Genomic DNA, 26,564 nt, shown 5'->3' on the forward strand with positions numbered 1-26,564 from the left:
GCGCCAAAGTCAGTGACTGCTTTGCCACATCACTCATCTTCTCGGGAAAACCGGAGTCTTAGAGCTATCTCCCTTTGGCACTTCCGAGAAAGCCGGAGTCTTAAAAAAAAAGCCGGAGTCTTAGCGTTATCTCCCTTTGGCTATCTCCTACTTCCGTAATTGGAACTTCCCTCTGACTCGCAGCTTTCGAGGTAGTTGCTACCTCGCTATTGGGGCCCATCTGTCTTACAGCTTTGGGCATACTTGTCTTGTCTATGCGACTGCCCTGCCTCGCGGCTCTAGGACTGAGTCCTTTCTGCCTCTTGAAAGCAGGCTTGTCGCCTTCCGTCGAACGTTGCCTCTTCATTCTGCCATTCGGCGCTTCGTCCTCCTCGTACCGGTTTCAGAACCAAGGGTTTCTCGCAGCAAACCTTTTGAACTGCCTTCGACCTATTTCTCCCGCCTCATGGGCCCATTCCAAGCGCTCGATCTCCACTTCTGTTGGGTCGACCACTGCTCCCAAGCGTTGTACAATTCTTAGTGCTGCACGGTACTGTGAGGGAGCTATTTTACTTCCTCTGCTCCGTACCCTTCTCCACTGCTGTTGTTGTTGTAGCAATGCTTCGCCCCACCTAACAGCCGCGACCGATCACAAATTGTCATCAATAGCCTCTAACGGGAGTCCAAGGAAACTTGCCGTTTCAACAGGGTCGGACCATAAGGAAAGGGGTGTTACAGGCGTTGGTTCCACATTACAATTAAAGAGATGGTTGGTGTCAGTGTGAACACATTGCAAGCGGGGCATACATTTTGTATGTGGGGGTTGATTCTGGATAGGTAAGAGTTTAACCTGTTACAATATCCAGAACGAAGTTGAGCAAGAGTGACACGCGTTTCCCTGGGGAGTATGCGTTCCTCTTCCGCGAGTTTTTGATACTTTAAGTACTGGATTCACCGGGCAATTCCCGGCATAAAGGTCCGACCCCTGTTTATGGAGTTCAGCAAGGACCTGCTTGTGTTTTTTCGCTTCATATGGCTGGGTTCTCAGCTGGCGTATTTCCTCAAAATGCTTACGGAGAGGGCTCCTTAAACCCCTAGGCGGTGCTGGTTCATCAATCAGATGTCTGTTGGGATGCTCAGGTTTCTGGGTATTCAACAGGAACTGTTTGGCGCTTCCCAAGGCAGTCAGTTCTATGTACCGGAGCGACTCGGGATTTTTCCCGACCAAGGACTGTAATTTCAGTGTGACCCCATTTAATTTGGTGCGTCCCTCCCACACTTCTCCACACTTCTACTCCGTTTTCATTTGTGTGCTTCTCCAACACGGAGTTCATTGAATCAGCACTACTCTCGCTCCCCGAGTCCGACGCATCGCTTATTGCGTATTTGTCGTCCTTGGCTTGCGACTTAGTCCTCCTGTTTACATCGTCCTTATTACAGTCATGTAATGAGTCGTTCATCTTGGTCGTACGACCACATGCCCGACAAGTCGGGGTCAGCGGTCCGGTATTATATACGGGGAAAGAACCGTCCGCCACAGCAGCGGCCCTTTCTGTGGTAAGGCCATAAATATTTCCCGACGTGGCCCGGTATCAGGATGGCTCAATCCGAATACAGCCGAATTTATCCCCTGGCTGCAAATCGTCCAGTAGGCACGGTCCGCATAACACTCTGTATTAAGGGGTTGGTAGCTCTTGGTCACCGGCATCCCGCCGCCCTCCTATGAGGCGAAACGGCGTAGATATCAGTCCTAAACAGTTCCGCCTAATAGTCGGGTGATATAGAGTTCGGCTAAGCCCTCACACCAACGACAAAGTGCCTACCCTAGTGAGGGATAAGTTATTATAAGTACTGTATGTTCTAAAATTGGCAAAGCTTATATCTGTTAAATATTAAAGTTTAATTAATCGGCCTAAAATCTCTTGGGAGGTAATCGCGCCTTACATTAAATTTAAAAAAATTTTTGAATAATAGAGTCGAGAAATGTTTGTGTGTTTGTGCTTATTTTGAGCGATCAGCTGCGAGTTACGCTAGTTAATAAGGTTTACAATGGGTCAAACGACTGAAATTACTGAATTCTACCTACCTCATCTTAGCAAGCGGAGTGATCGGCTGAAAACCACCTACATTTACTTACGAACTTTAAATACATACAATACAAACGATAACAGCGCATCAGAAAGAAAAATTACATTAAAGATATCATAACAGTGAAACTGGTTTATCTCCCAACCAAATATGACAAGAGTTGGCAAACAAACCCTGCAGGAAAATCAACGAAATGACTCCTGGATTCTTGGATCTCACACCTGAATTAATCTCTTTGGTAACTGCTTTTTCAGAGTATTTGTAGTTTTATGTGCTAGCCACCATAATACCATCAAAAGATTTTGGCAAGCTCAATGCAAATCATAGGCCTTTGCCGTATATAATTTTGTACCCTCAAGTATCAATACCTTTTTTGTATTAGCAGATGCGTAACTATACCATTTTGAATCCACGGAGAATTAATTTTATGGGACCCGATCAATAAAAATCTTCGCATTGTACTCAGTTTTATTTTAATAAACTTCGAGATTTTCAGCATACTCAATTACACGTTGTATATGTCCCACTAATGACCATAGGCCTCCTCTCTTAGGCAAGAAGGAATGGTATGTAGTCCATGCTAGCCCAATGCGAAAACCTGAATGCATTTACAATGAAATAAAAATAACAATTTAATTTCAATAAGATATTTATTAAGAAAAATCAAAGTTTAAAGATCTGGCTATAGAATTTTCAATAGACAGAATAGCGAAGTTATATACCCTGTCTTGTCTCATAGAGTTCTATAAGTAGGTTTTTATCAATTTTAGTTTTTAAAATTATCTTTCAGTACTAGCGGTTCTCACAGGAAACAATAATACTTCAAGAAAAAAAACATTTTTTTCGATGACCTAAAATGACTTTTTATTATTAATAAATCAGCAAGGTCTCTAATAAATCACGATTTTTCTATTTCGTCTCTGAAAGTGAGTCAAAAACTGAGAATTTGTCTGGCAAATGATTAAGAAATGTCTTTTTTTATATATCTCAACAAATTCTTGAGCTTTTTTTAAAAGGCCAGTGTCATTTAAAACTTTTAAAGTGGAAGTCTGCAAAACAATCGCATTTTAAATAATTTAATTCATTGGAATGAAACGCGATTTCAGTTGGTTTATCACAAGTCCAATACTCGATAAAATATGTTCACTTTGAACAAACTTTCTGGATCTTGGAGACGCTCATCTTCGCAAAGCTCATCAAAATAGCGGATCATTTTTCTGCTACACTATTCGCTTACATTTTTAAAATTTCAAATTCATGTCGATACCTTTCCAATTCTTCTGGACAAATTTTCAAACGTCTTAAGGCATTTGAGAGATCGATGGCTTTACACTGAAATGCTTTAGAGGCTGCATCGATAGTAAGTAGGATCTTGCAAAGGGAAACCAATAACAAAATTGTAGTTTTCGATCTTCTTTTTGAGTGAAACAGATTCATTCCTTTCTTTTGATTTACAATTTAACTGAATGCTTTCGTTAAAGCTTTTTGGATTTCATCAACCGGGCTTTTAAAGCAAAAAAATTTGGCATATCAATAACTTCTCTCTTTACATCTTTAAAGATTAATCAATATCTTTTTGTTTAGTTTGGTTGAAACGCTTAATGATTAACTTGAAATTACTTGCCTTAAGCAAATCATATAAAAATATACTTTTCAAATAAAATTAAATACTCAAGTACAATGTAAAAAATATTGTTACGAATATTAGCAACACTAAGGGGTACTGCCATCACTAGGCCGATTCTAAGCAGTGACGTGAATTCACATCAATAATTCAATCATTATGTCTACACATACGCGTTCAGGCGGCGGAGAAGCAACGCACAAGCACATGCAGATATCTTATCTGAAATGCTCCTAACGGTATGCAATTGTGATTGGGGAAGTGTCGCTCACACATACAAGCGCATGGGGTATGAGAGAAGCTATAAAAATTATACATCTGTAGTTGAAGTTGAGAAATTTAAAGCAGAAATACGCAACGAGGAGGTCGGACAGTATAAAAGGGTGACAACAGTGGAGGCGAGAAGTCAGTTTCATTTGAGCTATCAAACAGTGTGGTTTTTAAGCAAACTATTCGTTGCAAAGTATAAGTGTTATTGTGAAGTACTTTAATAAAGGCCATTTTTCCATTATTCAATATTGGAGTTGTTTATTCAACAGTTTAGCGATACGAACGTTGGCTGAAGATTGCAAATAAGAGGAATTTCAGTAAATTCGTTACAATTGGTGTCAGAAGAGGAATTGTTGAATAAATTCCGAAGATTGGGAATACAACTTGGACATGGCAAAGTTGAGTAAATTGAGGATCCAGCAACTGAAAAAGGAGTTGGAGAACCGTGGATTGAATACAACCGGCAATAAGATCGAACTTCAAGCACGGCTACGACAGGTAATGGAGTAGCAAGGAATTGATGTGGACGAGTATGTCTTTTATCCTGATGGGGACGAGACAACAACAAAAATTGAAGAGAAGAACGGAAGTCCGAGTCCAATCGCAAGCGGCGAGAATAATGCGATATTGGCTTTGTTATTACAGATATCGGTAAAAATAGAAACCCAGGAAACACGCTTAACAGAAATGTCATCACTAATATCCACAAATATGGCATCCCAACTGGAATCGCAAGAGACACGAATAACATCCAAGATAGAAACACAGCCCGAAGAACAGAAGACATATATGGCATCCCAACTGAAATCACAGGAGGCACGTATTTCAGAAATGACGTCGCAAGTGTCATTTCAACTGGAAGACCAAAAGACATATATGGCATCTCAATTGGAAGCGCAAGAGGCACGTATATCAGAAATGTCGGCAGAAAGTTTGGAACAGGTATCATCAAAACTGGAATCGCAGGTTGCAAAAATGGCTCAATTTCAGGCAGAAGTAGATGATTTAAAAGGTCGTATGGAGCAGTTACAACTAAATCGCCCAGCTGTTTCAGCAAGCAATCCAAAGGTAAAAACATCATCCTTTGACGGTTCTGTTCCTTTCCAGGTGTTTAAGATTCAGTTTGAGAAGACCGCAGCAGTGAACAACTGGAGTGCTGAAAATAAAGTTGCTGCACTATTCGAGGCATTGAAAGGATCTGCTGCTGAAATCCTACAGACTATTCCCGAGGGAGAGCGGAACAACTACGAAACATTGATGAGCGCTCTAAAGAGGCGATACGGAAGCGAACACAGGAAGCAGATCACCAAATAGAGTTGCAAAACCGCTACCAAAAAGCTAATGAGACTTTGCAGGAGTTTGCGTCAGATGTCGAAAGGCTTGCACATTTGGCGAATGCCGACGCACCCGTGGAATACACCGAATGGGTAAAAATTCAGAACTTTATAAATGGCATACTTGACGTCGAAACGAAGCGAGCCACATACGCAAACCCAAAGCCAACATTTGCAGAAATGGTATCACATGCATTGACTCAGGAAACTGCTTCACTATCGAGTAAACCAGCATACAAAGCTCATCGTGTGGAAGTGGAAAGACCAGATTGGGTAGAAACAATTTTGGAAGCACTGAAGGGATCACAACAGAAGAATGCCGGAGTTATTAAATGTTTCAAGTGGGCAACCCAGGTCATATTGCACGACATTGCAGCACCGATCCCAATAGATCCAACAATGTGGGTGGCCGTAAACGCAGAGCTGAAGGAGATGAGTAAATCTCCAAATCCACTCAATCGTTAAACTAAAGCGAGTCAGCCGCAAGGGGCGACAGATGGCTCCCTCAATTGAATGCCCCATAATCTCTATCTCACAAATTGGAAAAGGTCAAACAATCTTACTGTCGGAGGACATGTGGATGGAAAGGAACGTTTACTGACTGTAAATACGGGGGCACCTCATTCCATCATTGGAGCGGATTTAGTCAACAAGATAATAAGACCATTGAATGGAGCAAGATTGCGTACAGCCACTGGAGAAGATACCACGGTTCTAGGAGAAGTATCATGTGAAGTCGCAATTGGGAACGGCACGGTAGATTGTTGATGAAATCATAATTGGAGTGGACTTCTTAATCGACCAAGGCATCAAGATCGACATGCAAAGCAAGACGATGTGATATAAGAACATGGATGTGCCACTTAATTCGGCTACGAGAGAGGCTACAGCAGTAAACGAGTGCTGGTGGAAGAGAGTCAGCAAATACCACCAAAATCAGAAGCAGTCATCTGGGCAAAGGTTGGTGGAGATTGTGGGACAAACAAACTGTGGGATGTCGAAGCAGCAAACAAATCAGCACTGAACATACTTGTAGGAAAAACCCTGGCTATGAGAAAACAAGGTGGACGTATTCCGGTAAGAGTACTCAATGAGTTTTCACCATTTAATTTGACCAAAGGAGCTATTTTGGGAAATGCCAAGAGGCTGAAATAGTTATTAACTGTGAACAGTTCCAGGAACATGTTTCATCTAGTAATACTGATCTTTCAAATGATATCACGGCATCGACACAGGGGCTAGAGGAAGCCTATCAGAATAAGGCAAAATTACTGCTTCTAAAGTAAGCGAACATACTTGACCATGATGGTTCCAAACCAGGTCGCACCAATGTTGTGAAACATCAAATTGACATTGGAGACGAGAGGCCGATACGTCAAGCTCCTCGTAGTGTTCCACTGGCGAAACGGGAAGTTGTGAGTCAAATCGTACAAGAAATGAGCGGCAGCGGCGTCATCGAACCATCAGCTAGTTCATGGAGATCACCGGTAGTACTTGTAAAGAAGAAGGATGGAAAAATGAGATTTTGCTTGGACTACCGGAAGTTGCCAAGAATTGACGACACTCTGGACTCGCTATCTGGTATGAAATGGTTTTCCACACTGGACTTGAAAAGCGGCTACTGGCAAATTGAGGTGAAGGCGGAAGATAAAGAGAAAACAGCCTTCAGTGTCGGTGATGGTCTTTGGCAATTTACAGTAATGCCTTTTGGACTTTGTAATGCACCAGCTACTTTTTAGAGACTCATGGACCAGGTACTGAAACGTGTACCTGGACGACATCATCGTATTGGGCAAGAGCTTTGATGAACATCTTAAGAACTTGGAGGAAGTTTTCCAGAGAATAGCTGGCGCTGTTCTGAAGTTAAGTCCCCAAAAGTGCGCGCTGTTTAAAAAGGAAGTAAATTATTTGGGTCACAAGGTAACGACAAAGGGTATCGGCACTGCAAACGGAAATATAGAGGCTGTAAAGGATTGGCCTAGACCACAGAACCTACATGAATTGAGAAGTTTCCTTGGGCTGTGCACATATTACCGCCGATTTGTACAAAATTTTTCCAGCGTAGCCCATAGCCTCCATGAGCTTACAAGAAAAAATAAAGCTTTTGAATGGAAGAAGGAGCAAGAGGTGGCTTTCAAACATTAAAAGAGCGTTTGTGCACTGCCCCAATGTTGGCATATCCGATTCCAGGAGCAACATTTATTCTAGATACAGATGCGAGTGGATATGCTATAGGAGGCGTTTTTTCACAACCGGTTGATTGACAGGAGAAGGTAGTTGCATATTACAGCCGTTCGATTGGAAAACCAGAGAGGAACTACTGCGTTACGCGGAGAGAGCTGTTGGCATTGGTAGAGTGCATTAAACATTTTCACAAATACCTCTACGGCCAGCGATTCCCTGTCAGGACAGATCACGCAGCGTTAAAATGGCTTCTTCCGTAGTCCGGACGGACAATTCGCACGGCGGATCGAGCGACTACAAAGCTATGACTTTTCCATTGAGCATCGGAAAGGTAGTACCCATGGAAATGCCGATGCAATGTCACGAAGACCATGTAGTTTGGAATGCAAGCACTGTTCAATGGCCGAGTCTAAAGAAGACATTATAGATGTCCGGCTAATGACTATAACGTGTACGGATGAATGGGACAAGGAACAACTAAGGAAGTGTCAGCTAGAAGATACAGATCTGTCACATGTTATGCAAGGGCTCGAACGAAACGAAAGACAAAACAGAGAAGAGATGTTAGCAGAGAGTGCCATTGCAAACTCATATTGGGCACAGTGGAACAGTTTAGAATTGATATCCGGTTGCCTTCATCGAGTATGGGAGAGTGAGGATGGTCAATGCAAGAAGAAACTGATAGTTGTTCCCAGAAAGAGGATTCCTGACGTGCTCAGAGAGCTGCATAATGGGCCAAGTGGAGGTCATCTTGGAATCACAAAGAAGCTCGAGAAAATTAAGCAGAGATTCTATTGGGTTGGTTGTCGTCAGTCGGTCACCGAGTGGATTGCCAACTGCGAGGTATGCAACAGAGCGAAAGGGCCCAAAACACGAAGTTATGGCCAGATGAAGCAATATATTTCAGGTGCACCATTTGAAAGGCCCGCCAAGGATGTCGCATGAGACAATGGGCCAAACTCCCGCAAAGGTAATTTTTGGCAATGACCTTCCACTGCCAGCTGATTTGAAGTATGGGATAGATGCCGATGCGGAGAGCAATGTCAAGAAATCCACTGGTGTCTTGGAAGAAGAGGTGAGAGAGATACACAATCTGGTAAGGCAACGAGCAAAGATTATGGGTGACAAGATGAAAGCGAGGTACGATAAAGCAATTAATTCGGAAGGGTTTCAGGAAATAGATTTGGTGCTGCTATACAACCCACAACGGAAAAAAGGTTTGTCCCCGAAATTGCAGTGTAACTGGGAAGGTCCATACAAAGTTGTAAAACGGATCAGCGATGTAGTGTACCGCATACAAACCATTGGCAAACGACGAACCAAAATGAAAGTGGTTCATTTGGAGAGGCTAGCAGCGTTTTGATCGAGAGATTTGTCTGACCGGGAGGGCAGTGTTACGAATATTAGCAACACTAAGGTGTACCGCCATATCTAGGCCGATGCTAAGCAGTGACGTGAATTCACATCAATAATTCAATCATTATGTCTACACATACGCGTGCACGCGGCGGAGAAGCAACGTACAAGCACATGCAGATATCTTTTCTGAAATGCTCCTAAGGGTATGCAATTGTGATTGTGGAAGTGTCGCTCACACATACAAGCGCATGGGGTATGAGAGAAGCTATAAAAATTATACATCTGTAGTTGAAGCTGAGAAATTTATAACTAACTAGTAAGTTCTGGAATTAGAAAAACCTAGAAATATGCAACGAGGAGGTCGGACAGTATAAAAGGGCGACAACAGTGGAGGCGAGAAGTCAGTTTCATTTGAGCTATAAATCAGTTTGGCTATTAAGCAAACTATTCTTTGCAAAGCATAAGTGTTATTGTGAAGTACTATAATAAAGGCCATTTTTCCATTATTCAATATTGGAGTTATTTATACAACAGTTTAGCGATACGAACGTTGGCAGAAGATTGCAGATAAGGGGAATTGCAGTAAATTCGTTACAATATTTTCGAGCTCGCGGCCTCTTGGCCCGGTGCCCTCCTTGGTCGGACGCCCGTGGCATTTTGCAAGCCCTGTCAACCTGTTGTTACCCCACTGAGTATTTGCCCCAGTACTGTGCGAGGGAACTCAATTCACTGCGTGGATCCTCCCTGGCGATTTCACCTGCTTAATAACGGCACCCTAGGAACGACACTTAACTTCGCTACCCTCCTCCCTTACTTGAGGCCGACAGGGCAACGTACACGTATAAGTTGACATTTATAATTCATGTAGATCAGAGCTCCACTTTAATTTGATTGGTTTGGTATTAATCCCAATTCTTTAAATATTTTACTTAAAATATTGTATTATCATTTAGTCTGGGTGCGAGAAAAAAACCTAAATCACTGAAAGCTGTCAGTAAGACATTACAAAATAAGAATTTTGAATTTTGATGAGCACACTTTTCACCCCATGATTTAATTAATTAATTAATTGTGATTGAATCATGTTTTCACCCTAAACTTAAACTGAAAGCTGTTAGTAAGACAGTACAAAATAAAAATTTTGAATTTTAATCAGCATACTTTTCCCCCATAATTTATTTAATTAATTAATTGTGATTGAATCATGTTTTCACCCTAAACTTAAACTTCAGAAATAAAATATTATTGATTATTCATTTTTCTTTTCTTTTGAAATTTTATATGCAAATAAAATACGCATGCCTATTCATTAAAAGTACCAGATAGATCAAAGGGCTATTCGTGCTACGGATAATCACTGATCGATTGTTGAAGATGTAGTAAAAGTGGTCTCAAATGACGGTACGCTGTTCAAATAGGAATCACAATCTGCACACACATACCGAATTAAATGATGTCTGTCTCCTTATTCCCTGGTTGTGGACCATGGAATACTCTGGAAATCTACTCATAACTTGGTCAGTGAAAACGTTGCCAATTTTGATCAGGAAAGGGCAATTTACTTCTAATGGGAAATCTTATAAATTTGTTTAAGATACATACGTGCCTTTGAGTTACAATCTTGAAACGTTCAGAGCACCGAGGCGAGGCAACAAAAGTGTAAAATGGATATAAGATACAAGCACTTTAAACACTTCCTTAAATAAATGGATCAAAACACGACGCAAAATTTTCCTTAAACACAGTAATGGTGATGAATTACTATTTTGAAATACATTAGCTATTGTAAGGTAGCTAATCTAAAGAAAGTTCAGAGTTTTCGTAAGAAAATTTTTCAATTTAAACATTTTTCTTTCCAATTTTTATTTTATGTTCATAGTTGCTGATTTCAATTTCGTGTTGAAAAAATAAACCACGGTTTATGATGTTGCGTATTTGCAATGACGTAGAAAATGCATAGCCATGTATTTTGTTAGTGTATCTTAAAATGTATGCTACGTAAGTTTGCAATGCAATGTTGCTACACCATTTGCACAAAATCCTGAACTCCCTTATAAAGGTAGAGTACAATTTATGGACGTTCAATATTTTCTTTTCTGCGAAGTACCCCTTTTAGATGGACTTTTACTAAACGCACACTTTATAGTTTTGTTTTTGATAAGATGTTTACAATAGCTATTTTCTGTGTTTAAAGATAAATTTTCCGCTGCTTTGGTCCATTTATATAAAAGAAAATGTTTAAATTTATTTATCTTATATTGACCTCACTAGGACAATTGTATCACTCTTTGAATGATGTATTACTTAGCATAGTATGAATCTTCACAATGTTCAGTTTGAAATACGTGTTTCAAAAAAGTTTTTTATTTTCTATGGCAAAGCGGTAAAATTATGTCCCTGTCAATTCTATGATCCCGACACTTCAACATCACAACATCAGCGGTTGCCGAGTTTAGAGGGACAAACGAGCAACTTACTTCTTTATTTCGTTCTCATAATTCACGAAGGCCCTTTCCAACCGATTTGTCGAAATTGAGTTGTTCACATATTTCGGTATGATATATAAAAATACACCATCAGTAAAAACTTTAAAGTGTTCGAACCAACAAAAAACGGAGTTCCGCAGCTTTCAAGAACCCATATCTGAATATAGTTAATTCGAAAAAAAAATGTTTTTTGCTTTCTCTGTAAAATTTTAAATTTGTTGTTTAGCGCTTGTAAATTAAGCGGTATATACCATTGTGGATAAAGCAAGTGTGATAACTTCTGTATAGACGCCAAAATTACAAATAGAATGGATCACCTGATTTCTAATTGACTATCGCTGTCTCATTCTGCATCTCTTTCTATCACCCGCTGAAGATAGCCGGCCCTATGCGCCGCCATATTGAACACCCTGTCAAAACGCTGCCAAAATGGTAAAAAGTAGCTATATTGAACATCCTGTCAGGCAGTTGACGGATAAGATATCACACTTGTTTTATCCACAGTGGTATATACGGTATATACATAAGGGGTATTATCTCTATCTAGAATTCATAGAAAACGTAGAAAGATTTCCACTTGACTGTCGAAAGGATTCTACAAGCAACAACAAAATACATTTGTGAATAATTTTCTACGGTTTCACATTTTCTATACCCAAGCATATGTATATTTGAATAGAAAATTTATAAATATGACAAGAATGTTGAAATTGAATTTTTAATTCAAAAAAGCAATATATTTCTGTGTGCGACAGTTTTTTAAACATTTTGAATGCAAAATATACTCATTTTCTTTTTTTTTTATATTGGATTCCGATCGATTTGTAGACTTTTTCGTGAATTTTTAAGCTCATTCGGTCTAAATGCGTTGAGTGCAAATAAAACGAGTTATTTCACCTTACGGCCCAACGTTTCGCCAACTTTCCTTGGCATCTTAAGGGGCGGATCTATATTTTTAACAATAAAACATACCAAACAACAACAGTTAACGATTTAAAATAATCCCTAGAAAAACATAGTTTCATACACCAATAAATTGAAAACCATTCACTTACATTGATATTTAAACATTGAAGCTAAAATAGGAATTTAGACATTGATTTTTGTCATTAAACTAAAAACTGATTTTTACAATTAAAAACGATACCATCTAATGTAGTACACTTGTCATACTTGTCAAACTAACTAAGTAATATTAAAATTCATAAGCATAATAGGTAGCTAGCCGCGATACCGTTTAAATTTATTTAAGCTGGACAAAAGAAAGTTCTTATTCCAAGAAAAGTTTAATGAGAAATAAAAGAAAATAAACAAAATAACGGGATTTTTGCTTTTTTTTGATATTTTTCCTCATATATATTGAGTAATTGAAGTAAGAAGGCAGGAGTGGCCGTAAAATGCATTGATTAATTTGCAAAATTCTTGTTGAATATTAAGCTTCATATTTCTTTTAAGTGAACACTTTTATATGATTTTTTTGATGAATTCTAAGCTCGAAGGTAAGTAAAATTTCTTAATAGTAATTCTTTCGAAATTAGAGTATTTTCAATATATTTAACATTCCGTTATTAAGAAGAAAATGTATTTTTTCTCTATGTTTTTAACTTTAGGGACAAAAAAGTTACATACGTCCGCGGACATCCGGGCTTAATTTTACATATGTTATAGTCGCAAGTATTATCTAATAGTCGAAAGAAAAAACCATTGCGAATTCTTTGCACATATATTTTTAATTTTTTATGTAGATTTAGTTATCTCTACATATAAAATAGGATGTATGTACGTACCAGCTCCGACGAGATATTTGAACCTTTAAAGCTGATCTACAAATGGCAAAACCAATTCACAGGTACAGGGAACAAACACGTAGCCATAAAACACACAAAAATAAACGCGCAAGGTCAACAAGAGCACACCAAAAGCAAAAAGGCGAAGATCACTGACTTCAACCTGCCACAACCTACCGCACCAGTCACCAAGGCATAAAACAGGTACATACAAAGCAATCCTAATGCAGGTATAACCACACAGGAACGCTACACAAAACAACCCCATTTGGTAGCATCTACGCCAATACCTGAATGTAATATAAATACTGCACAACTGATAACAAATCAGAACGATCAACGACACTTAAGATGGCAGCACAACAATCATCAACTATTCACCCTGTCGGAAAATCAACAACACAAAGAGTTTAGTTATAACCGTACCAAGAACGGAGTTTTTTGACATTTGGGTTCAATATTCGAAGGAAACCAGATATAAAGAATTATTGAGTTTTGTTGTACTTAAGTACAATTTAAGCGAAGCAGCCGAGTATTCGATAAAAAGTTTAAGCTTACAAATATCGGCATATTCGTCGAAGCTGGATCAAAAGTGGAACACTTTTGGAAGACATAAGGAGCGATTTTTGAATAAAAACTCGGAGTGGTTTTCGAGTCCAGACTTCACATTTACAATAACGGTGGAACAAAGTTGCCATCAGACCAACCAGCCACTTCTTCAGGTAACCCCGGCCCCGGAAGACGAAAGAAGGACTTTGTTAGCTGCAGTAAAAAAACCAAACGGCGTCGAGTGGATGACCTCTTGCAATCTAGAAGTCCTGGTGAGTTACTTTATGCGGCAGAAGTATCAACGCGTATGTCCGGCAACAGAAATGTTGCTAACATTATAAAAAAATCACAGGAAACCACTCAAATATCCGGAAAAAAGATGACATGTCAGCTAGATGCAAGATGCTTGAGCAATGTAGAAGCTTTAGCATACTACATAGATAGCAAGTCGACGACTCATGGGTACGAAACGACTCAGAAGTGGAGCATCAAGACAGGCCATAAGGTTTATCCATCATTTTATAGTCTAAGAAAAGCTAAGGCAGAATGCTATCCAAATGAAATTGATGTGGGTGAAACACGTGCGGAAATTAAAGTCCAGTCCGTATTAGATAAAACTGTTGAGCGTTTAGTTTTAGCAAATCAAGAAGTTTTTGTTAGTTTATTACCTACAAACTTGACGTATACTTTAATCAGCAAGTGGGGTTGCTCTGGCCATAGCACATATAAGCAAAAGTTTACATGCAGTTCTGACACTGATGAGTTTTTGTTTATATTTTCTTTCGTTCCTCTTCAATTACAGGATGAAAAAGGTAACATTGTTTGGCAGAATCCTCGACCTTCTTCTACCAATTAAATTTATTTTTTCTAAAGAAGCAAACGATTTTATTCTTTTTGAAACGAACGAAGTTTTAGAGGAGATATGTGCGTTGTTGCCAACAAAGTACATGCTCGAAGAATACAAAGTTTCCGTAAATCACAATATGCTTCTTACAATGATTGACAGAAAAGTTTGCAATGCTTTGACTGAAACTTCTTCCGCACAAAAGTGTTATAATTGTGGTGCCACTCCAAAAGATATGAATAATGAGTGACGGGACTTTACGCCTAACCTAGATAATATTGGTTTTGGTTTGTCTACTCTCCATGCATGGATAAGATGTTTTGAATGTTTGCTTCACATAAGTTATCGCCTCGAAGTAAAAAAATGGCAGCTTAGGAATGAGGCAGATAAAGAGAGTGTAAAGCTACGTTCCAACGAAATCCAGAATAAATTTAAAAGTGTACTTGGGTTGATAGTAGATAAACCAAAACCAAGTTTCGGCAATACCGATGACGGCAACACTGCTCGTAGGTTGAAAGAAAATTCTGAACCTAGTGCTGAGAATACGAGATTGGATGTAACGCTCGTCAAAAGATTCGACACTCTCCTTCGCGCATTACCATCTGCGTACAATATAAATATCCAAAGATTTGAAAAATTTGCGGTCGAGACTAAAAAACTATATATATATCTCTGTACATGGTTTAATATGCCTGTTACAGTTCATAAAATCTTAGTGCATAGTACTGATATTATAAAATCAGGAATTTTACCTATTGGTCAACTTTCTGAGGAAGCACAGGAAGCCCGTAGCAAAGATTTGAGACGATTCAGGCATGATAACACACAAAAGCAGCCGCGTGAAGCCACGAATAGAGATCTTATGAATATGTTGCTTATAACATCGGATCCTTTAGTTAACATTTTTAGGGAGTTACCTAAGAAAAAATTTAAAAGTCTGACTTCAGAAGTCTTAAATTTACTGTCCCCCGATAATGTTGAGGAGTCAATAAATACCCCAGTTGTTTCAAGCTTTCACAGTAGTGTTGCTGATGCTCATGACTATTCCACAAGTGACTCATCGAATGAAAGTGATGATAGCGAATAATAACATAATTATAAAAGATAACCTACCCTATAACTATTTGTTGGATCAGGTTTTATTTAATTTAAATCTATTGTCTTTTCTACTTTGTATGATACTTTACTTTTATGTTTTTGTAATAAGTAATTTTCACATAATTAATTTAATTATTTACATTGTTATTATTATTATTGTAATTCACTTTTACATTCCTGACTGGTACTATAATATAATTTTGTAAAAATTGTAGTGCCAGGATAAATACTCAAATAAATACAAAATATGTATGTACATATGCACAGTCACTCACATAAATAAGTAGACACCCCTTTTTGGACTATTCTTACAATTTTCGCTTTCGAAAATTTTTGAAAAATTCGACGAATTTTCATACAAAATTTTAATTTTTTTCCGAATTTTTTAGAGTATTGAGATTTGTAGTCCAATCAATTTAAGTACAATAAAGTAATATTCTTAAGTCCTTTAAATTTTTTTGGATCTATGTCACTTATTCACATGAGTTACTGTATATGAAATAAGCAAATGTATGCATATGAAGTAAAATTTTGGAAAACCATAAAAAAAAGAACATATGGCTGAAAAAAATGACGTAGTTGTAATAAATAACTGCATATGAAACGGAAAATCTCATAAACAAATTTTGTCCAGCTAGCTTGTTCTACACGAAAGACTGTACGTCTGTGTCCTCTTTCTTGTTCATCGTTTTATCTCTGTTTTGCAAAATCCGTAAGCTCTCTAATGTGTATCGTGTTTTTTCTTTGGCTTCCTTGTCTATAATTTTCGTGTTTGCAAAAGCATTCATATGCTTGTGTGTTGTTGCGTGCTGTGAGAGAGCTGTGTTTTGTTTTTGCTTCCTAATATCAGCTTCATGTTCGGCTATTCGCGTGCCCAATGCGCGCTTAGTTGTGCCTATGTAAATTTTATTGCAATTTTCATCGTTCTCTCCTTTGCATGTTATTTTATAAACCACTTTGTTCTGTTGTTCTATGTTGAGTAGGGTTTTTGTTTTTATTAAATAACTCGATAACGTGTGGTTAGATCGGTAGCCTATTGTCAATAGAAAACTAAGGAAACAATGATGAAAATTGCAATAAAATTTACATAGGCACAACTAAGCGCGCATTGTGCACGCGAATAGCCGAACATGAAGCCGAGGAAGCAAAAACAAAACACAGCTCTCTCACAGCACGCAACTACACACAAGCTTATGATTGATTTTAAAAACATGAAAATTATAGACAAGGAAGCCAAAAAAAAAAACGATACACATTAGAGAGCTTACGGATTTTGCAAAACAGAGATAAAACGATGAACAAGAAAGAGGACACAGACGGTATCGCGGCTAGCTACGTATTATGATTATGAGTTTTAATATTACTTAGTTAGTTTTTAGTATGACAAGTGTACCACATTAGATTGTATCGTTTTTAATTCTAAAAATCAGTTTTTTAACTTAATGATAAAAATAAATGTCTAAATTCCTATTTTAGCTTCAATGTTTAAATATCAATGTAAGTGAATGGTTTTCAATTTATTGGTGTAGAAACTATGTTTTTCTAGGGAGATATTCATTTTCTTTTAACTTTCGGCGCTAAATGGATGATCAAATCGAAAAGATATTTCTTGTGTTAGTGGTGCGTGAGTGTTATATATTTGGCCTAGAAAACATGGAATATTTTTTACGTTTACTGCGCTTCCTAGACAGAGGAACTGCCCTATAGACTACATTTTTTAAATGCAATTATGAATTAACATGGATGCGACCTTTGTTTTAGGTATTTTAACTGGGAGTATTTATAAGGATTACGGTTTGCTGAAATCAGGATTTCCAGCGGAAAATGTGCGAAATACCTCCGTGTTAATTGTGAAAACTCACGAGTATGGGCCTAAGGCTTGGAAAGCATTTACTAAAGCTATTCTATTAGTACGAGATCCAGAAAAAGCGATATTGGCAGAATTTAATAGACAAGGTGGTGGTCATATTGGGTTTGCCTCTCCCGATCATTATAAGAGAACTAAAGGAAAATGTAAGTGTTAATTTATCTCTATTTAAAAGTGAACTTAGCCTGCCTTCTGTCTTAAAAGTGGGGTAGGTCAAGGTCATATGGTCAACTGTCTTACTTCCTCTTCAAGTCGTCATGAGGCCAATTGATCTTATGGTTACTTTAAAGGCTATGCGGCCAAATTACTTTATGGCTTTTTAAAATTTTTTTATTTTTTGGTCTATAAAAATAGGCCATAACCTTAGATCTATTATATCAAGACCAGCACCAACACAAAGAAAAAAATAAATTTTACCGAAGGGATCCCGAGGGAGTCGCCAAAATCATCCCGAAATGAATGAACCCGGGAGGACCCAAGAGAGCTCCGAAATGTACTCCTAATGACCACGAAGAGATCCTGGGAATTGGAAGGATCCCGAAATCATCCCGTAATAACCCCCAAACGATCCCGAAGTGATCCCCAAATGACCCTGGAAGGATGCCGGGACCACACTCATTTCGAAATTACTCCAGGAGGACTCCAATGGAGTTCCCGAAGTCATCCTGACATTATCCCCAAATTGACCCCGGAAAAATCGCGCGGAGTCTGAAAATCGGTCAGTAACGCTCCCAATTACTACAGGACGACCCCGAGAGTTCCCAAAACCTCCCGATAGGGCTCCGTCGCCACACACTACTGCATATAGAGTATAAATGTATATGTACATAGATACCATCATATAGCGTGGCGACGCGTCGCCACGACAGAAGTCGATTTTACGTGCGCCTATAGATATTTCACATCAAAGATTGAACTGTAGCATTGCTTTATTTCACACAATTTTTGAAAGTTCAACATATGTAACATGTCTTACCTACTTCTAAGATAGAAAATTGGCAAAGTATTACCAATGCCAGTGATATTTTGCCTATCTAGCATTTACCATCAAACACAATCAACTCAGCTGTCAGTTTCTTCCTTGTCCGCCAAATAAGGGTGTCGTATTGTATTTGTTTAAGTTCTTCTCACTTCTTCAAAGGAATTCCAACTAGACCAGTGTTTTATCCGACTTTTCAGCTAAAGAAGTGCTGCAGGCGACAATTTGGAATAAAAAGCGTTTTTATTAAACCCTTAGTAGAATAAGTTCTTCAAACCCTCATCGGACTAGTTTCTAATTTGAGTTTTTACTGCAATAAAACCAAAATATAAAAGAAGCGGAACCTATTTATATACTAATCAGGCCCGCCGCTGGCAGTTTTTTGACTGCGTGCAAATACGGACAATATTATACTGAGTTTTGCTTTAAAAAGGATTTTTTTTAATTTTCTTTATCAAAAAATATAAAAGAAAAGAAATCTTAATAAATAGGTATGAAACATTTATTTTGATTGGGGCAGGGTTTGAAAATGCTGAACTAATTTTCAGTATCACAAAATTGCTTCAAAACCAGGGGCCGAAACTGTTACTCCTTTTATAATATAATTCCTTGCAAAACTATTAATTTTAAATTTTAATATATTATTATTTTCGGACTTTTATTTTTTGAGTCCGATAGAACTAGTTAAACTCGGAATTTTGAAAATAAAAGTTCGGAAATAAAAGTTAAATGCGGACTGGTTTTGGGGACTACCTCGGTGCCATTTGGGGGTTATTCCGTGATGGTTTTTGGGATTACCTGGGGTCATTTGGGGGTCATTCCGGAGTGGTTTTGGGGACTCCTTCGAGCACCTCCCGGGGTCATTTGGGGGATGTTCCGGAATGACCCCCAAGTGACCCTGAGGGAGTCCCCAAAAAGAACCCCGGAACAACCCCCAAGTGACCCCGGGAGGTCCCGAAGGATTCCCCAAAACCATTCCGGAATGACCCCCAAATGACCTTGAGGGAGTCCCCAAAACCAGGGGCCGAAACTGTTACTCCTTTTATAATATAATTCCTTGCAAAACTATTAATTTTTAATTTTAATATATGTGTTTCGATCAAGATAAAAATTATTTTCTGACTTTTATATTTTGAGTCCGATAGAACTAGTTAAACTCGGACTTTTGATAATAAAAGTTCGGAAATAAAAGTTAAATCCGGACTTTTATTTTTTAAGGCAAAATAAAAGTCCGGCTTGATGGCAAAGAAACGGCTTATCCGAAACAAACAATTTTTTTTAATACGGATAAGCCGTTTCTTTGTTATCAAGCCGGACTTTTATTTTGGCCTTAAAAAATAAAAGCCCGCATTCAACTTCTACTTCCGGACTTTTACTTTTAAAAGTCCGAGTTTAACTAGTTCTATCGGTCTAAAGAAATAAAAATACAGACTTTACTTTTATATGTGGACTTCTATGAAAAAAGTTCGAAAAATAAAAGGGATGCGTGATTCGACATGATATTGCTATAGGGATACCTGGGAACTCAAACATTTTCAACTAGGAGAATTTTTTCACCAGGACTTTTTCGACACCGAAAAAAATTATTATTTTCCGTCCCTGCCCAAAACCATCCCGGAACAACATCCAAATGACTCCGATGGAGTCCCCAAAAAGATCCCGGAACAACAACAAATGACCCCAGGAATACCCCGAAGGAGTCCCCAAAACCATTCCCGAATGACTCCCAAATGACCCCGAGGGAGTCCCCAAAAAGATCCCGGAACGACTCCCAAATGACCCCGAGGGAGTCCCCAAAACCATCCCGGAATGAACCCCAAATGACCCCTAGGGAGCCCCAAAACCATCCTGGAATGACCCTGAGATAGTCCCCAAAAAGATCCCGGAACGACCCCAAATGACCCCGGGAGGACCCCGAGGGAGTCTCAAAAACCATCCCGAAATGATCCCCTAAAACTTCAGGAGGATCGTGAGGGAGCCCCTGGAAGGACCCCAAAAGACCCCGGGGACCCCAAGGGAGTCCCTGAAATTACACAAAAATGTACCACAAGAGACCAGGGAGGATCCCCATGTTGTCCCAGAAATTACGTCCAAATGACCCCAAAACCCCCCGCGAATACTCCCAAAATCATCTCAATATTACACTGAGAAGCCTCAGAACTACACGCGCACTGGTTACGCATATGGGTATATTTTCAGGGCATCTCGAGGGTTTATTTTTTTATTTTTGAATAACTGAATAAAAGTTGAAATTTTATTGTTATTCCATATTTTTTAAACAAGGAATAATAACCCAACTCTTTACTCAGAATTTACAAAAATAAGAATGACCGATTATCATCACCAGGATATTTTGAATAACAATAAAATGTAATTCAAAATAACTTTTTATTCATCAATCAAAAAATTTAATATGATGAATAATTTTTAATTTTTTATTTTTTGTCAATCGTTATTCAAATTTGTTGATAACGCCCATCCCTGGTTTCTTCTAGCGGGGAAGTTTCGGATAGGAGCACTATTAATGAAACTAGCCATGAAGTGCTCATGCCTGTGATATTCTCTTCGAAGCATAGATAAGTGGGTTATGTCCAAATGCAAAAGCTCGTATGTAAGGTCGGGTTTTAAATTCCTAATCATTGTTTCTATAAGCTCCCGATCTGTCATGGGAATTCGAAACCTATCATTCATGGTTAGAAACTCATCTAAAAATTGGTCAAATGCACAGTGTTTCGTGTAGAACAAGCTAGCTGGACAAAAACAAAGTTCTTATTCCAAGAAAAGTGTAATGAGAAATGAAAGAAAACAAACAAAATAACGGAATTTTTGCTTTTTTTTGATATTTTTGCTCATATATATTGAGTAATTGAAGTAAGAAGGCAGGAGTGGCCGTAAAATGCATTGATTAATTTGCAAAATTCTTGTTGAATATTAAGATTCATATTTCTTTTAAGTGAACACTTTTACATAATTTTTTTGATGGATTCTAAGCTCGAAGGTAAGTAAAATTTTTTAATAGTAATTCTTTCACAATTAGAGTATTTTCAATATATTTAACATTCCGTTATTAGTAAGAAAAGGTATTTTTCCCCTATATTTTTAACTTTAGGGACAAAAAAGTTACATACATCCGCGGACATCCGGGCTTAATTTTACTTATGTTATAGTCGCAAGTATTCTCTAATAGTCCAAAGAAAAAACCATTGCGAATTCTTTGCACATCAATTTTTAATTTTTTTTTTTTGTAGATTTAGTTATCTCTACATATCAAATAGGATATATGTACGTACCAGCTCCGACGAGATATTTGAACCTTTAAAGCTGATCTACAAACGGCAAAACCAATTCCCTGGTGCAGGGAACAAACACGTAGCCATAAAACATACAAAAATAAACGCGCAAGGTCAACAAGATCACACCAAAAGCAAAAAGGCAAAGATCATTGACTTCAACCTGCCACAACCTACCGCACCAGTCACCAAGGCATAAAAACAGGTACATACAATGGATTGATGAAGATAAACCAAAACCAGGTTTCGGCAATACCAATGACGGCAACACTGTTCGTAGGTTTTTCGATAATTCTGAGGCTAGTGCTGAGATTACGGGATTGGATGTAACGCTCATCAAAAGATTCGACACTCTCCTTCGCGCATTAGCATCTGGGTACAATATAAATATCCAAAGATTTGAAAAATTTGCGGTCGAGACTAAAAAACTATGCATAGATCTCTATCCATAGTTTAATATGCCTGTTACAGTTCATAAAATCTTAGTGCATAGTACTGATATTATAAAATCAGCAACTTTACCTATTGGTCAACTTTCTGAGGAAGCACAGGAATCCCGTAACAAAGATTTGAGACGATTCAGGGATGATAACACACAAAAGCAGTCGCGTGAAGCCACGAATAGAGATCCTATTAATATGTTGCTTATAAGATCGGATCCTTTAGTTAACAGTTTTAGGGAGATACCTAAGAAAACATTTAAAAGTCTGACTTCAGAAGTCTTAAATTTACTGTCCCCCGATAATGTTGAGGAGTCAATAAATACCCCAGTTGTTTTAAGCTTTCACAGTAGTGTTGCTGATGTTCATGACTATTCCACAAGTGACTCATCCAATGAAAGTGATGATAGCGAATAATAACATAATTATAAAAGATAACCTACCCTATAACTTTTTGTTGGATCAGGTTTTATTTAATTTAAATCTATTGTCTTTTCTACTTTGTATGATACTTTACTTTTAAGTTTTTGTAATAAGTAATTTTCACATAATTAATTTAATTATTTACATTGTTATTATTATTATTGCAATTCACTTTTACATTCCTGACTGGTACTATAAAATAATTTTTAAAAATTGTAGTGCCAGGATAAATACTCACATAAATACAAAATATGTATGTACATATGTACAGTCACTCACATAAATAAGTAGACACCCCTTTTTGGATAATTCTTACAATTTTCGCTTTCGCAAATTTATTTTAACTAATTTCCCATAAGAAAATGTGTCACGATCTATAACAAAAACTAAATTATATTTAAAAAATTCGACGAATTTTCATAAAAAATTTTAATTTTTTTTCCGAATTTTTAGAATTTTTTAGAGTATTGAGATTTGTATTCCATTCAATTTAAGTACAATAAAGTAATATTCTTAAGTCCTTTAAATTTTTTTGGATCTATGTCACTTATTCACATAAGTTACTGTATATGAAATAAGCAAATGTATGCATATGAAGTAAAATTTTGGAAAAAAATAAAAAAAGAACATATGGCTGAAAAAAATGACGTAGTTGTAATAAATGACTGCATATGAAACGGAAAATCTCATAAAATAATTTTGTCCAGCTAGCTTGTTCTACACGAAACATTGTGAAATGGTTCGTTGGTTCTCCGTTTGCGTCTACGTATATTTTCTTTTCGGTCGTGGTCGTTCAACTGGTCCTTATATTTTTGCCATAATCCTTCACAAATCTCCTCCCAATTCAGCCGATCTGTTTGCCGGTGATGCCTCCAAAACCAAGCTTCCGCATTATCTGCAAAAAGCATGTGGGCATATCGACACAATACATTAAAATGTCCATTCAAAGATTGACGGGTTAACGCATTAACTCGACATATAAAGTTTTACACCGACATATCATTTGGCTTACCACTGAAACGTATTCGCCAATTGGAAATCATGCTTGAGATCTTATTAGCCTGTAAATTGCTCGTCAGGGGCAGAGGTTCACTATCACGGTACGGTCGGTTGGGTTGCTCCTCCTGATTAGGTGGCATCTCCTGTGGTCACCTTTGAGTTTCTTGAGTGGATTGGCGATAGCGATTCTCTCCTACATTTAAATGTCCCAAGAGGGTGCTCAAATCACTACCGATTTGGGCGGTTATTTGCTCGCGAAATCTAGTCAAAGATTCCTGAATTATGTTTCGAACTCTAGAGTAATCTACATTACTAGTTGACATAGGAGCAGTAGCAGTCAATCTGTGGTCGTATCTAGGTGAATGTTATGCGTTCGGTCTATTTAAATCAGTGGCAGTGGTTCCAAGTGCACGTGTTATTGATCGAGTCTCTACTCTATTTCGGGATATAGCTCCTCCTATGGCTCTGAATGAAGTAGTTGCTGGTGAGGCTGTTGCCCCCGCTACGCCAGTAGGGCCTCGTAGGTCGGACATGGTTACTGGTTCCCTGCAAGAAGGACAAGAAATATTCGTGTCTATACACCTACCTAAACATGACTTGTGGAAGATGTGCTTGCAAGGAGTCTCAACACGATCCTGTGTCACACCTTCGCTGCAAATTGTGCAGATCATTTCTTCGGCTGCGTTATTTAAATTCAATTCCTCATTGCTATGTCTCACCGCCATTATAAAAAAAAACAATTGTTTTTGTTTTATCGGCTCAAGGCCAGAACAATAACTTTTTGTAATGATTATTGTTTTTTTTTTTTAATTTTTCTATAATTGAAAATTTTTATTTTGTTTTTGGAATAGTAAGTAGAAAATTGTTCAGATAACCTGCCATAGCTGCGCAGATAGATCAATTTCGAAGGGTGCTAAACCTTCATCATCAGTACGCTTTAGGCACGCTGCGCTAACCATTTAGCTATCAGCGGTGGTTTGTTTGACTGACAAATTGCTACTTCTATTCCTTCTTACCAACTATATTTATTCAGCGTTGTGCCTTCTGTTGCAAGACACTGATAATGTTGGATTTGTTTATTGTCAATTACTTTGTTTGACATTTCCTAAGTGCTCATGGTTTATTAACAATCGTTTTATCGGCCTATTGATGAAGTATTTAATGTTCGAAACGAGCTCAAGGCCAGAACAATAACTTTTTGTAATGATTATTGTTTTTTTTTTTTAATTTTTCTATAATTGAAAAATTTTATTTTGTTTTTGGGATAGTAAGTAGAAAATTTTTCAGATAACCTGCCATAGCTGCGCAGATAGATCAATTTCGAAGGGTGCTAAACCTTCATCATCAGTACGCTTTAGGCACGCTGCCCTAACCATTTAGCTATACAGCGGTGGTTTGTTTGACTGACAAATTGCTACTTCTATTCCTTCTTACCAACTATATTTATTCAGCGTTGCGCCATCTGTTGGCAGACACTGATAATGTTGGATTTGTTTATTGTCAATTACTTACTAAAATTAAAAAAAAAAAACAATAATCATTACAAAAAATTATTGTTCTGGCATTGAGCTCGTTTCGAACTTTGAATACTTTATCAATCGGCCGATAAAACAAAAACAATTGTTAATAAACCATGTGCACTTGGGAAATGTCAAACAAAGTAATTGAAAATATACAAATCCAACATTATCAGTGTCTTGCAACAGATGGCGCAACGCTGAATAAATATAGTTGTTAAGAAGGAATAGAAGTAGCAATTTGTCAGTCAAACAAACCACCGCCGTATAGCTAAATGGTTAGCGCAGCGTGCCTAAAGCGTACTGATGATGAAGGCTTAGCACCCTTTGAAATTGATCTATCTGCGCAGCTATGGCAGGTTGTCTGAAAAATTTTCTACTTAATATTCCAAAAACAAAATAAAATTTTTCAATTATAGAAAAATTAAAAAAACAATAATCATTACAAAAAACTATTGTTCTGGCCTTGAGCTCGTTTCGAACCTTGAAGAAAAACTTAATTACTAGTAATTATATTTATTTGTGTTTATATTTATTTATGTTTTTAGTTATTCGTATTTGTAGTTATTTGGTTTTCTAGATAAATCCGTGCACGACGAAATTTTCGTTATAAGTATGTTGTTTCCCAAAAAAAAAAAAATCCAATCCATTTATCACCTTGCTTGAAAACGCTTCGATTTACTTAATTGAAACATTGTGCAAACTAGTCGATATGCACACCGTTTATTATTATTGACGAACGTAGATTTATTTGTTTAGTGTTGATCGTTTCAGGTTTACGTATCTTAGATTTATTATACGTTTACTTTTTTGATTTCATTTCTTTATATATGTAGCATTTTTCTTTTCCTTTTGCAAAAAAAATTATTATCGTGATAATATATTTGTGGCATCGAGGCCTTACATGGGCTTCAGTACATGTATGTACGTACTACCGGTTGAACTCAACCCAGCAACAAAATGACAGTGCAAAAATTTATTTATTTAATGGCTGCGATTTCAAGTTCGGAAAAGTGACGAGAGTCTAGTCATCAACTAAAATAACCTCTAGCTACTTAATCCAAAAAAAAAAACAATATCAAGCGGTACAATTCGTGAATAATCTTCCAAGATAACCCAGTAGAAAAAATCTCTAACGATTTCCGATATAAATTTACGGAAACCAATATAAGGTTTTATCTATTTGATCGGATATGAATTCGACATTAGCCAATGTCATCTACTTCGCCGCCCAAAGCATGCAAACAACTTACACTGATATAGAGTTTACCGGTTCACATCCGAAATAATCCAGATGGTGTACAATTCAAGGCAAAATCTTTAGGAAAGCAAAAGGAGGGTTAATCTGCGTTAAAGCATACTAAAAAATGTAATGAGCAGCAAAACATACTAAAATTTAAAAGAAATCTTACAAAGTTTACCCGTTCACATCCGAAATAATCCAGAT

General features: G+C 37.6%; 1 protein-coding gene across 1 annotated transcript in view; it reads left to right on the plus strand.

Annotated features, from left to right (window-relative positions):
* LOC137250075 (WSCD family member CG9164) overlaps positions 1-26,564 on the plus strand; it is a 662,201-nt gene that overhangs the window by 454,127 nt on the left and 181,510 nt on the right. The window contains 1 exon segment of the mRNA XM_067782327.1: positions 17,364-17,615. Within this exon segment, the coding sequence (XP_067638428.1) occupies positions 17,364-17,615 (252 nt within the window).

Source organism: Eurosta solidaginis, chromosome 4 (genome assembly GCF_040869045.1).
Source record: "Eurosta solidaginis isolate ZX-2024a chromosome 4, ASM4086904v1, whole genome shotgun sequence".
Taxonomy (NCBI): Eukaryota; Metazoa; Arthropoda; class Insecta; order Diptera; family Tephritidae; genus Eurosta; species Eurosta solidaginis.